The sequence below is a fragment of the Lactuca sativa genome, chromosome 4 (genome assembly GCF_002870075.4).
Source record: "Lactuca sativa cultivar Salinas chromosome 4, Lsat_Salinas_v11, whole genome shotgun sequence".
NCBI classification, from domain to species: domain Eukaryota; kingdom Viridiplantae; phylum Streptophyta; class Magnoliopsida; order Asterales; family Asteraceae; genus Lactuca; species Lactuca sativa.
In genome coordinates this window covers 238,075,653-238,090,065 of record NC_056626.2, presented here as the reverse complement: position 1 = coordinate 238,090,065, position 14,413 = coordinate 238,075,653, and the positions used below count along the sequence as shown (strand labels likewise).

General features: G+C 36.9%; 1 protein-coding gene and 1 pseudogene across 1 annotated transcript; both read left to right on the top strand.

The window, feature by feature from the left end:
* Positions 1 to 3,746: 3,746 nt before the first annotated feature.
* LOC111912906 (demethylepipodophyllotoxin synthase-like) lies at positions 3,747 to 7,088 on the top strand (annotated as a pseudogene).
* Positions 7,089 to 9,993: 2,905 nt separating this feature from the next.
* On the top strand, positions 9,994 to 12,369 carry LOC111912931 (cytochrome P450 CYP82D47). Its single transcript, XM_023908662.3, has 2 exons — positions 9,994 to 11,070; positions 11,470 to 12,369. The coding sequence occupies exons 1-2, from the start codon at positions 10,114 to 10,116 to the stop codon at positions 12,100 to 12,102; spliced, it is 1,590 nt and encodes a 529-aa protein (XP_023764430.1). The 5' UTR covers positions 9,994 to 10,113; the 3' UTR covers positions 12,103 to 12,369.
* The last annotated feature ends 2,044 nt before the right edge of the window (positions 12,370 to 14,413 follow it).

The window sequence follows — 14,413 nt, the reverse complement described above, 5'->3', positions numbered from 1 at the left end:
AATATAGTAATTGTAATACAAGCGTCTTCTGTATAGTTTGTTAGACACCAAAAAGTATAATCAAAATAAAGAGGAGTCTTGTATGTGCTCCGTCTTCTCAAAAGCTGCATTTGCACCTGTCTACTGATGACCTGAGAATACAAGTTATTTTGAAAATGAGTATCAGCATAAAGCTGGTGAGTTCATAAGCATTTAGTGTCATTGCTTGTATAAAAGTGTTTTTAATCGTGTATCGTAAAAGTTGTTATCTAGTTTGAAAATAGTGTGAATCGCTAGAAAATTCTATATTTTCTAGTAAAAGTAGTCTTCTGCCAAGACTTGGTTACTTGTAGGTTTGATCCTTTGAGTGTGTAAAAGTTTTCCCAATTAGACTTTCAATTATAAAAATATAGTTTTGGAATTCATTCATGCAAAGTAAATGGGAAGATAATGTATTATTCCAGCAGTGTTACAGCCGGCTGAATGGAAAATAAACTACAGACTCTAGGTAGCGATAAGTATATAATAAACCTCGGGGAGTCTGTTTTACCTTTATTTCTTAATTTGTTGATTTAGGGATCCGAATGTGAATTTATATGTATCCATGCGGATAGGTGATCGAATGTCTAATGACCCTCCAGGTCACACGTAGTGTGGTAACATTTTGTCATCCTTGGGCCTAGTCAGCTCGGACTGTAGCTAGCAGTCGGGATGTGAGAGTGTCTGTCCTGTATGGATCTATACACGTAGTGCCCGCTCTCCCTCCAGGAGACTATGGTTACACGGCGAAGGCGCAGTGAAGTGTCGTATAGAGGAATAGTGTGTCACAATTTGTTTTAGTATATTCTCTTATATTAGTGTATAGTGTGATTCTCGGTATTATGTATTTAGTGTTCTTTTGTATAATATATAGTATTGTTCTTATATAGTACTTAACATGTAGAAACTCATAATAGTACTAACTATGGTAAGTATCATGGTAGTGGTAGTAAGGAGCGGTAAACCTTAACTATACCTATTATAGTTAAATAGCATGTTGTAGTCTATCTTTGATACACAAAAGTATTGAACTGAGTGAATACATTCATATCCAACACAAATATATGCAATATATAACTAAGAATTCAACGACAGTTGGACAGATAACAATATACCCTAAGACCCCAATCAAACTAGAACAGGAAATAAGGCGAGCTATCAGTCCTAAGTCCTTCAAGTCTTACTTATATAAATATATTGGTGTAGATATAGTTTGGGAACATAAGAAGTTTAAAAGAGTTTGGAAATAGTTTTTATGTAACACCCAAAATCAGAAAGGCCAAGAAAGGAAAGAAAACCCTAAGTCAAAGGGTCAACTCGTCGAGTCCAGGGAGGAACTCGACGAGTCGGAGTGGGATTCAGGGGATCGATTAAGTAACCGACTCGGCGAGTCGGAAAAGAGGACTCGACGAGTCCGGCAAAAAGAGGCAAACCCTAAATCCGGGACTTTGTGCACTATTTAAGCATCTCATTCTCTCCGTTAGGGTTCCTTATAGCCTCTCTTATCCATAATACAAAACCCTAAGCCTCCATTGTTGCTCATTCAAACTTTCTTGCCATTTTGGGTGATTTGAAGGAAGAAGGAAGAAGGGAACCATTGGAGATTCAAGGATTGGTAGTAGATCCAGAGTTTGTGGGATTTTCCAGAGCATTTGAAGGTAATGAGTCGCTACCTTCACTCTTTTTCATATAGATCAACCTTTATCATGAGATTTGGGGATTTTAGGGCAAGTTTAAGAACCATTTCGACTTAGAAGCCCAGATCTGAAGTTGCTACTTCAGATCCAAGTGTATCTTGGCCTAGAGAATCATAAAGCATCAGTCTATGGGTTGATTGTTAAGCCCCTTTGTCTTAAACCCTAGTTTATAGTGTTTTGAGCCTAGATCTCCTTAGCTACACGTAAAGTTTGCCACTTTACGTAAGGAATAGGCTTTAGAAGAGTGGATCTATAGTTTGGAGTCGATGCAAGACTCAAAAGCCTCTGAATATATGAAGGACTGAATAGACTCGGTGAGTCCTTCGAGTGGACTTGGCCAGTAGTATGAAGATGGAGATGAACTCGACGAGTTGGTTGAACAACTCGGCGAGTCTGTCGAAGATTGCCTTGGACACAGCGAGTTTGTTCTTGGACTCGGCGAGTCAAGTCGCGAAACCCCAAACCCTTCGAGTTAAGACTCGGACCAGTGAGTTGAGTGGGGACTCAGTGAGTTGGTCAGGACAGGACTCGGAAATCGGTAGACTCAGCGACTCAGGGGCTGACTCAGCGAGTCGAGTCGTGAATGAAAGGATTCTGAGCATATGAACTAGGCGAGTCAGTAGGCAGACTTGGCGAGTAGGGTTGACCTAGAAGGTTGACTTTGACCAGGACTTTGACTTTGACCAGATTGGACTTAGTTGACTTTTGGAGGACAGTTAGACTAAGTGTTATATTTGGTATTGGTAGATCGGGGAGTTTTTGGAGCAGTAGTTCGAGAGTGTCTAATAGCAGTCAGAAGGGTATCAGCAAAAACTCCAGCAGTACAGGTGAGTTTCCCTCCAGTAGGAACGGGTCTAAGGCCACAATGCCGGCCCGTTTAGTAGTAGTAGTTTCCGGACTTCGGTCCGATGCAGTAGTTAGTATGTTTGATGCCTTCGTGGCTCAAACAGGATTTATGTGTTATGTGTTTCGGGCTACAGCCCGATGTAGTATGCAGTATATGTGTTCATGCTAGTTGATGTGTTTATGCCATGCTATGTTCAGTCAGTTCCGGACTTCGGTCCAATACAGTTAGTTCCAGACTTCGGTCCGATGCAGGGGACAAGGACCCAGACAGTTCCGTACTTCGGTCCGATGTTGTTAGTTCCGGACTTCGGTCCGATGTAGGGGACAAGGTCCCATTCAGTTCCGGACTTCGGTCTGATGCAGTTTCCGGACTTCGGTCTGATGCATAGGGCAAGGCCCTGGTCAGTTCCGGACTCCGGTCCGATGCAGTTTCCGGACTTCGGTCCGATGTAGTGGGCAAGGCCAGTATGTGCTTTATATGTTTGTATGGTATGTGGTAGTTTGGGGGAGCTCATTAAGCTTCATGCTTATGGTTTTAGTTTTTGCTTTCTGGTACTCAGTTTTCAAAGGAGGAGCTCGGAAAGGTTGCAGTACACACACCATAGTCAATTAGCCTGGTATGTTTTACTCTAATAATAAGTTATGTTTGAAATTAATACTATGAATTATGTTATGACTTATAATACAGTTTTTATAAATGTGGTTTTAGTAATGTTTTAAAAGAAAAATTTTAGTTGTAAAGATTGGGTCGTTACATTTTATAACCATTTAACATGAAAAATGAGTTTGATAAACATTTAAAGCAGTTTTGATGGCAAAGCGGTTAAAAGTATAGAAATCCTTTTTTATTGCAAGTTACAAATCATAGGTGATTGATACTATAATTCGTTGGATTCGACTTGTATTCCCCCCATAAAGCGTTTAAAAACATTTGAAAGGTTAATTAAGGGGTATGAACTCACCTGCAGTGAGTGGAGTGGATGGAATGCCGGGTAGGATGCTAGGTGTCAAGTGAGGACTTGAACACACCCACGGATCCTATGTAACATGTAGTGGCACATAATGGTATCTAATTAGTTATTTAATCACTAATTAAGTAAGTAAAGACCCTCGACTGCATGAAAACACTTTGCTTCAAGTGCAAGGAGTGCTAAGGGTCGCATCTAAGGAGTGTATGGCCTCACTATGGAGTTTACTCCTCAATTACCCACCCTATGTGAGTTTACGGTTGAGGGACCATTTCCCCCATGAGTTTACGGCCGTAAACTCATGGAAGTGGTGTATTTGTGTGCTTTAAGGCTTCATGCTTCACAAAGAAAGGTTCTAAGGTCAAATCAAAGGCTTAAGAAGTGATTAGGGTTCAAAAGGGTACTCCCTTGGAGTTTGCGGTCCTTGGACCATTCCTTGGGAGTTTACGGTCGTAAACCCTAGCGTTTACGGCCGTAAACCCTTGGCCACATCATTCCTTTCGTTTTTTGTAGTTCTAAGCTCATTCCTACAAGTTTCTAGTCCATTAAACATGCTATCGAAGGATTTAGGGGCACCAAAACCCCTCTTTGGGGTGTTTACGGTTTTGGGAGATTCCCAAACCGTAAACACATGATCTTGGGGTTTTTGGGTGTTTAATCCATGGATACTAAGCCAATAACTAGTTAGGAGAAGTACACTTACTTATAGGAAGCTTGTAGAGGTGTTTTAGGACACAAAAACCCAAATGTGTTCTTAGTGATTTGAAGATCCTTTGAAGATCTATGTAAAAATCGGAAATCCATGGATGAAAAGAAGTATAAACACTAGATTAAGTGTTTTAGGAAAGAATCTAGGAAGAAAAACTTACATTTTTGGCGGATTTGGAAGAAGAAGGTGATGATACTTGAGAGAAAAAGCTAGTGTTCTTGAGTGGAGAGTGTAAGAATGAGGGTCAAAGGAGTAAACTCATGCTATATGCATGAGTCTTGAGGGAAGAGGGTGTTTACCGCCCAAACACCATTGTTTGGTTGTAAACACCTAGCTAATGTGTCGGGTTGTTTGGTTTGCCACACGTCACTAATTACGTCACTTCTTTTTATTAAATCGTTTGACGAAAAATAAAATAAAGCACCAAACGGGTTTAAATTCGGCCAAAAATGTATTAAAATATCTTTGACTAATATTGGAATGTTTAACTGTGGAAATTATACAATAAAAATTTCGGGTTGTCACACACTTGTACTAACTTTCGTATTGCTAATCTTGAATGGAAAGAGATGAAACAAAGGGAAGAACAAAAAACCACCTGAAGCAAAGGGCTCATGGCCTGTAATCGGACATTTGCACCTTTTAGGGGATCTGAACTACCTCAGAAGGTTTTAGGTGCCATGGCAGAAATATATGGTCCTATCTTTTCAATAAAACTTGGTGTCCACCGAGCATTGGTAATCAGTAGCGGAGAGATAGCTAAAGACTTCTATACCACAAACGATAAGGTGTTTGTGAGTCGACCTAAGTCTATGGCAGTAGTACTCATGGGATATAATTACGCCATGTTTGGCCTTGCTCCGTATGGGGACTACTGGCGACAAGTGCGCAAGATCATTATGCTTGAGGTTCTCTCTCAACGAAGAGTGTAGATGCTTGGACATGTTCGAGCTTTAGAGGTTAGAGAATCAGTGAAAGATGTATTTTAAGCATGGGTAAAAAACAAAGAGAGTGAAAGTTCAGACATGGTCAAGGTGGACATGCAACAATGGTTTAAGAACTTAATGCTAAACGTTATTGTTAGGATTGTTTCAGGAAAGAGTTTTTCACTAATTGATGAAGAAGGGATTAGATTTCAAAACGTGGCACGAAGATTCTTTGAGTTGTTCGGCGCATTCGTGGTGTCTGTTTTTATTCCGTATTTGAAGTGTTTCGACCTAGGGGGATACAAGAAAGACATGAAGATTACAACAAAAGAGATAGACGACATCTTTGAAGGATTGTTGCAGGCGAATAAGAGAGAAAAAGAATCAAAACAACAACATGAAAGTAATCAAGTCTTCGTGGATGTGTTAATTTCGGTTCTTGAAGGTGCCTATGAAGAAGATTTCCCTGGCTTTGACCATAGTACGATAATCAATGCCTCATGTTTGGTAAACTTCAACTTCATGATCTATATCACAAGTACTTTATCATCATTTGGTCATTAATACGTCTTCAAAGTTTATCAAAATGTTTTAAAGAGAGTATAGTATAAGGATAAGTTGTAAAAAAGTAAATTATGAGCATGTTGCGTGTTGCGTGTAACATAATCCAAGAATGTTTGGCAATATTCAATTTTTGTAGGCAATTCTAATCGCCGGATTGGACACGACATCTGTGACTTTAACATGGGCGTTGTCGTTGTTGCTCAACAATATAAGAAATTCGGGATAAAATAGCCTTGGAAATTCTAAGAATTGTGGTTTCACTTTCAGATTAAAGTATTTGGGTGTACTCCCAATCTTTAATCGGATAAGACTCAGATTTGAGATCAAGAACTGAAAATATGGATGTTATGAATTTCATGATTGTTACTATACCCAGAAAAAATGATGACCAAAAAGATTAAGTGGTTTATTTGTCTGAAAACCGTCAAGGTAGTCTTCTTCCAAAAACTACTCCAACTATCAAAACCAATAACAGTCACAAATTTTTTGTTTAATAAAGGTCAAAATGAAGTCAAAAACCGAGTTCATTTACAGAAAATTCAGCTCGACCCCAGCCAGGGGCTCTGCCCCATGGACACCGCCAAGGGATGCCGCCCCTTGGACCCCGCTCCCAGGGGCGCTGCCCCCGGACCCCTGTTCTTTTAGGGGTTTCGTCCCTAAATGACAGTCTATATTGAATCTTGAATAAATTTAAACAAGTGGGCACTCCGCGCCTTCCTTACTTGTTTAATATACATCAAGATTGAATTTGGTCAACAATTCAATCAATTACACTTAAATACACATTGATGATACAAAATCACCAACAAACAACCCACAAGCATTAAAAATTCGCCAAGATGAAATTGATGAACAAGTTGGAAGGGAGAGACCGGTAGAAAAGTCAGACATGAAGAATTTAGTCTACCTTGATGCCATCATCAAAGAGACATTCTGTTTATACCCAGCTGGACCTCTATCTGTTCCACATGAGTCCATGGAGGATTGTATTGTGAGTGGCTACAACATCCCCAAAGGCACACATTTGTTGCTCAATCTTTGGAAAATTATGGTCAGACCCTAACGAATTTCAGCCAGAAAGATTCTTGACAACTCATAAAGATATTGATGTCAAGGGAAAACATTTCGAATTGCTTCCTTTTGGTAGTGGTAGAAGAATGTGTCCCGGTGTCTTCTTTGCTCTCCACGCATTGCATTTCACATTAGCTACTTTAATTCAACAGTTTGTGCTTAAAAAGCCATCGAATGAGCCCATTGATATGTGAGAATGCTCGGGATTGACTACAAGCAAAGCAATGCCACTTGAGGTCCTTCTGCCCCCCGTTTATCGCTTGACATGTATCGTGTTAGTGCATACTAGATCAGCTTCAAATAATGTACCAACCCCACTCCAACTGCCCTCGCCTGCTATATAATGCCCTCGCCAGCTATATAAAGTGGATGTGAAAGATATCAAATTTAGGTAATAGGCAGAAAAGGTGGAACAATATTCTTATTATGGTTCGAAAGCGTCAACAATATCAGCAGGACTATTATGCAATAAAATTATTACTATATAGTTACATGAAATTAATTTGATGTCACGTAATTTGTGTTTTAATATATAGGCTCATGCTCTTGATATTTTTAACACTAAAATATATTAAAAGAACTATAAATTATCATTGGTGAATTTTTATTATGTTTTTTTTGTACCCAGTAGATATGGCCTACTAAAATGTGATTAATCTAACAAATGAACAATCTTTTTTTAACAAGAAACACTACCTTTAATTATTGGTAAATAGGCTAGCCAGAAGCTAGATATACGGAAGCGAGAGACATTTTTATTCAGAATACGAATTCAATTTATCCAACTAATTAAGTATCCTAGCTCTTTTTCTAGTCCATTGAAAGAATGCGTTATATTGAGTGCTTTAAAAATCGGTTCAACCGGTCGGTTGAACCTAACCGGAACCAGGGACAAGACGATTCAACGGCTATCGGTTTTATGTTAAGTTCTAGATAAGATTGAATCGGACCGTTTCTTCAAAACCGGGTTGAACCCATCTGATAGAATCGGTAAAAAAGACCATTTGAACCGATTTATTGGACTTGAATAATTGGATTTTATTTAGCTAAAAAAATAACATTTCATTTCCAATGAAATTTGAATAGCTCGATTATTAAGGTTATCCAAAATGTATACAACTCAAAGGCCGAGACACACCCAACTAGTTGTAAATTGGTAGCTGAACCAGTTGAATGGACCGTCGAACCAGTTAAGTTATTATCAATTCAACTAACAAATCTTTTTTAAAATATTTATTATACGACTCGCCAAATAGAACCTGATTTTTTTGGTAAACCGGGACATAATATGAAAGAACTGGGATTTATAAAGTGAAAAACTATATATGACTCGGTTAAACACAAAAAACTAGGGTATATGTTCTATTTAAGTAACTTGTTTCCCAACATAATAAGCGGGACTTTTAGCTGTGTTGGTAAGTCGGCCTTAAAAAACAACTGAGTTGTAGAATTACTTGGAGAGATACGTTCTAAGAAGCTATATGGCCCAAAACAACCGGACTTTTTGACTTAATTTAGCAAATATAAATGTAGCTTAATTAATGTCAGGGCATAGAAGCTATATGACCCATTTTTCAATAACCGTGATTTTTGACTTCATTTTTGGCTTAATTAATGAAAGAGGTTGAATATACGAATAACATTCTATAACCACGATGTACACATTTGCCAAACCAAAAGATGAAGTTTTAAATGCACACCAAAACAGTTGAAGATTCCTCATTCCATAATTTTATAATTTGGCACATGTAACATTAAACATAGACAAAGTATGCAATTTGTAACATCACACTTTGAAATTAAACATTGACTTATAAGTTTTAGTTAAAGGCCAAACACTTTATTACAGAGAAAAAAAGACAGCACAAAGGCGGACTCAGGATTTAAGATTAAGGGGACTCACATCGTAATAATATATTATAATATAATGTTATACAAGTATTAATAAGTCTAAATTCTTTTAAAAAAATTGACAAAAATTAGATATTTGTCTCCATTAGCCTGAATCTTCAAAGGTTTTCAACTAACTAAAAACATCGAATTATATTCATCCATTAAACTGTAAGTATTAAAACCATAATTAAATTATTAATTACAAATAACAATAAATAAAATCTGTTACCTAGTTAAATAAATAACTGAAATTGATGTAAACAGTGTTGCCGAAAAACAAATTTAACCATTTCGATGAATAACAATAGGTGCACACTCTCTTCAAAGTTGAACCGTTGATGAAGCCTAGATTAAGAAACCTTTTTTTTATAAACAAATGGGTATTTTGGTGTGGGTATTGATTCATAACCAATTAAATAAAACATGTATGTGAGGCGGTGGTTGTAAAATAGACATGGGTGGATGGACCCTCATAATTCTCATGTCTCACGCATTTTATTATTTGTACATATATAAAGTAATTGTTTGCCCTCATAATTCTCATGTCTCACTCATTTTATTATTTGTACATATATAAAGTAATTGTTTGCCCTCATAATTCTCATGTCTCACTCATTTTATTATTTGTACATATATAAAGTAATTGTTTTTTAAAAGAGTGGCAACGCTCAAACAAAGTTAATTAACCGATGTGGGCTAAATTTTATATGAATGGCTTTTCTTATCAATAATATAGCAACAAATGAAAAGACATTGGGGGCAGAACACCCGGCAGCCCCTTGGTGCCTCCGCCCCTGAGATAGTAGGTAGCTGACAAGTAGAAAAACAAAAGACATACATTCACATACATAGAACAACAAGCAAAATTACACATTGTACATATAAATATAAAACATTCACCGGTTTTACTTTAAAAATCAGCTTTGAAAAATCACTCTCACTTTATATTATAACATGTTAAAATGCGAGAAAATATAAGATGATAATATTTAACATGATAATTCCATTGCCCACATCCCATAGTCTAACACATCCATGAATTGACAAGTATGAGCAGCAGCTGAGAAATGCTGACCACGAACATTTTTTGCAGTGGCATTATAGAAATTGACATAAAAGATTTAAGAATGTTAATCTAGTATTTATCACCGACGACAAACTTAGTATCGCACACATTTTTATTTAGAATAAACTAAAGCCGTGGCGAATCATCCGACCTTAGATTGTTATCCCAACTTATCTTTGAACTGTGTGATAATATATGATAATAATTATATAACATATCGTCTGACAAAACCTTCTACGTACCCACGTATATTATCTTTCTCGGAGTTCACACAACTTTAAAGGGCAATCAATATCTATAAAATATAACCGTATTTCTATCATCACTGAGATAATTTTATTTAGACACTGAAACTATGGAGTTGTCTCTTCTACTTTCAACAACTTTTACGGCCATCCTTTTTTCTATTCTACTAACTTTCCTGCTGCAAATCTTGAACAGTAAGAGATGTGACAAAGCGAAGAACAGAGAACCACCTCAAGCAAAGGGCTCATGGCCTGTAATCGGACATTTGCACCTTCTAGGGGGATCTGAACTGCCTCAGAAGGTTTTAGGTGCCATGGCAGAAACATATGGCCCTATCTTCACCATAAAGCTTGGTGTTCACCGAGCATTGGTGGTCAGTAGCGGGGAGATAGCTAAAGAGTGCTATACCACAAACGATAAGGTGTTTGCAAGTCGACCGAAGTCTATGGCAGTAGAACTCATGGGATATAACTACGCCATGTTTGGCCTCGCTCCGTATGGGGACTACTGGCGACAAGTGCGCAAGATCATCATGCTTGAGGTTCTCTCTCAGCGAAGAGTGGAGATGCTTGGACATGTTCGAGCTTCAGAGGTTAGAGAATCTGTGAAAGATGTGTACGAAGCTTGGGTAAAGAACAAAGAGAGTGAAAGTTCAGACATGGTCAAGGTGGACATGCAACAATGGTTTGGGAACTTGATACTAAACGTTATTGTTAGGATTGTTTCAGGAAAGAGGTTTTCACCTAACGATGAAGAAGGGATTCGATTTCAAAACGTGGCAAGGAGATTCTTTGAGTTATTGGGCGCATTCGTGGTGTCTGATTTCATTCCCTATTTGAAGTGTTTCGACCTGGGGGGATACGAGAAAGACATGAAGAAGACAGCAAAAGAGATGGACGACATCTTTGAAGGATGGTTGCAGGAGAACAAGAGAGAAAAAGAATCCAAAAAGCAACATGAAAGTAATCAAGTCTTCATGGATGTGTTAATTTCGGTTCTTGAAGGTGCCTCGGAAGAGGATTTCGCTGGCTTTGACCACAATACGATAATCAAGGCCTCGTGTTTGGTAAACTTCAACTTCGTGATCTATATTACAATTACTTAATCATTATTTATTCATTAATACGTCTTAAAGTTTATGGAAATGTTTTTGAAGATAGTACATTATAACTTTATACAGATAAGTTGTAAAAAAAAGTAAATTATGAATGTTTTCGTGATCTATATTACAATTACTTTATAACTTTATCATTCTTTATTCATTAATACGTCTTAAATTTTATGGAAATGTTTTCGTGATCTATATTACAATTACTTTATCATTATTTATTCATTAATACGTCTTAAAGTTTATCGAAATGTTTTGAAGATAGTACATTATAACTTTATAAGGATAATTTGTAAAAAAAAGTAAATTATGAGTATGTTGTGTATAACCTAAATTGGCAATATTTAAATTTTGTAGGCAATTCTAATCGCGGGATATGACACAACATCTGTCACTTTAACATGGGCGTTATCTTTGTTGCTCAACAACCCAAGAGCATTAAAAATTGCCCAAGATGAAATTGATGAACATGTTGGAAGGGAGAGACCGGTAGAGGAGTCTGATATGAAGAATTTAGTCTACCTTGATGCCATCATCAAAGAGACATTACGTTTATACCCAGCTGGACCTCTCTCTGTTCCACATGAGTCCATGGAGGATTGTATTGTGAGTGGCTACAACATCCCCAAAGGCACACGTTTGTTGCATAATCTTTGGAAAATGCATCGTGATCCTAACATATGGTCAGACCCCGACGAATTTAAGCCAGAAAGATTCTTGACAAGTCATAAAGATATTGATGTCAAGGGAAAACATTTCGAATTGCTTCCTTTTGGTAGTGGTAGAAGAATGTGTCCTGGTGTTTTCTTTGCTCTCCACGCATTGCATTTCACATTAGCTACTTTAATTCAACATTTTGTGCTTAAAAAACCATCAAATGAGCCCATTGATATGCGAGAATGCTCGGGATTGACCACAAGCAAAGCAACGCCACTTGAGGTCCTTCTGGGCCCCCGTTTACCACTTGATATGTATCCTGTTAGTGCATGATAGATTAGCTTCAAATAATGTACCAACCACCCTTGCTTAATAAAGTCATCTTTTTGGCAAGTGGTATTATGGTGCGAAAGTGTCAACAATATCAGCAGGACTATTATGCAATAAAAGTAACTAGTATATAGTTACAAGAAATCTAATCCATGTCATTATGTTATTGTTCAGTGTAATTTTGTGTTTTAATATTATAATATAGGCTCGAGCTCTTCATGCTTTTCAGACTAAAATATACTGAAATAATGGATTATATATTATTGGTAAGCATTTATTATGTTTGTATGTTTTTTGTCTAGGTAGATATGACTTACTAACATGTGATTAATCTAAAAGATTAACTCTTTTTTTAACAATAAAGACCTTTATTAGTGGAAAAGGCTAGCGGGAAGCTTCATATACAAAAGCGAGAGACGTTCTTCTTTGCAATACAACAAAAATTTATCCAACTGATTAAGTAACCTAGCTCAATTTCTAGTCTATTGAATGAATGTGTAGTAGGAGTTGCGAAACAGGACCCTGGTTGTTTAAAAAACCAGGACACACTATGAAAAAACTAGGATTTATAAAGGGAAAAGCTATATGATCTAGTTTAACAAAAAGAAACGGGTATATGTTATACTAAATAACCCGGTTCCCAACATAATAACTAGGCTTTTAGCTGTATGGGAATGTGACCAAGTGAGGTTCTATTTGTCTTCTTTTTATTTTTAACCACAAATATAACCTACTTCTAAACTAGTTCTTAAATCCATATATTTATGATGGGATTTCAACCTTCAACCTTAATAAGAGAATACAACACCAGATATCTAGAAGCTCTTTGGTTATTAGTCTTACTAGAAGATAAACATTCTAAGAAGCTATGTATTTGACCTTTTTAAAAACAAATGGGTTTTTTGACTTTCTTTTAGCAAATATAAATGTGGCTTAATTAACAATAGAGCTTGAATATACGAATAACATTACATACCGACAACATACAGTAGCCAAACAAAACATTTAATTATTAAATCCACAACAAATTAAATAGGTGAAGATTCCTCACTCAATAGTCTTGTAATTTAGCACATATAACCTTAAACATTCACAAAACAAGCAGCTTGTAACATCACACTTTGAAAATAACCATTGATTTATAAGTTTTAATTAAAGTTCAAACACTTTATTACAGGAAAAAAGGCAGCAGGTAGCTGATAAGGAGACATATATTCGGTTGTTGAAATATTTGATTAAAATATTGGGATCAATCTCCATCATTTCCCAAAATAGACCATTGACCTTTGAAATCAAGACCAACATCTTTCAAGCCTTATTTTGTGGTCTTAGCTAATTGCCATCTATTCTTTCAATGACCATTTATTGTATTTTCCTTATTTATTTTTTGTATAGACTATATAATTTTGTACGTAGGCTTGTTCATACATATAAGAAATATAAAGTTATTTTAATTTCTCTTCCATTCCTCTGATCATCATGGTTAACATGGTATCAGAGCAGTGTTTATGATCCAAAAACCATTTGTGCTCATCATCAACCAGAACCAGAAGCAATGTCAGAAGAAGATAACAATAACCTAGCCATCAAAATAGCCAATCTCCTAAAAAATGGAGTTCAAAATCAAACCCAAAACCCAAAACCGAATTCCTCTGATAGCCTAAAAATTAGCCTGAATCTTACTAGCCAAAACTACCCTCTACGGGCTCGGATGATACGAGTTGCCATAGGGGGGGGGGGGGGGGGGGAATCGAAAACTCTTTTAAACTATCGCACCCAAAACCCACCAGAACCCAGTGATGACCAGTGGGAAAAAGATGATTAAATCGTCTTTTCATGGCTGATCCAAAATATCGAGTTGGTCCTTGCTAGCAACTTAACGGAGTTCCCGACAGAGAAAACCGCTATGGGATGCTCTTACGGTTACGTATAGCAGCAACAAAGACAAAATTCAGACTTTTGATCTCTATGTCAAAGCAAATGAGTTGAAGCAAAATGGCATACCGTTAGAAGAATTATGGATCGTAATGTAACATCCCAAAATACGACCCAAAAATTTTTGTTTAATCATTACTAAAATCATTAGGTTAATACCATAAAAATAAAACCCGTACGTCAATATCTCAAAACCATAACAAGTATCAGAAGAAAACTATATCAAGACTGAATCAAATCGTATCAATAAAAGGCTAAATCAACTCCCAGGACAAACTAAAGCTGTGGTGTGTACGATGCCATCATCCCGAGCTCTTCCCTTTACTTGTGGAAGTACCTGAAACCAAAACTAAAACTTTAAGCACGAAGCTTAGTTAGC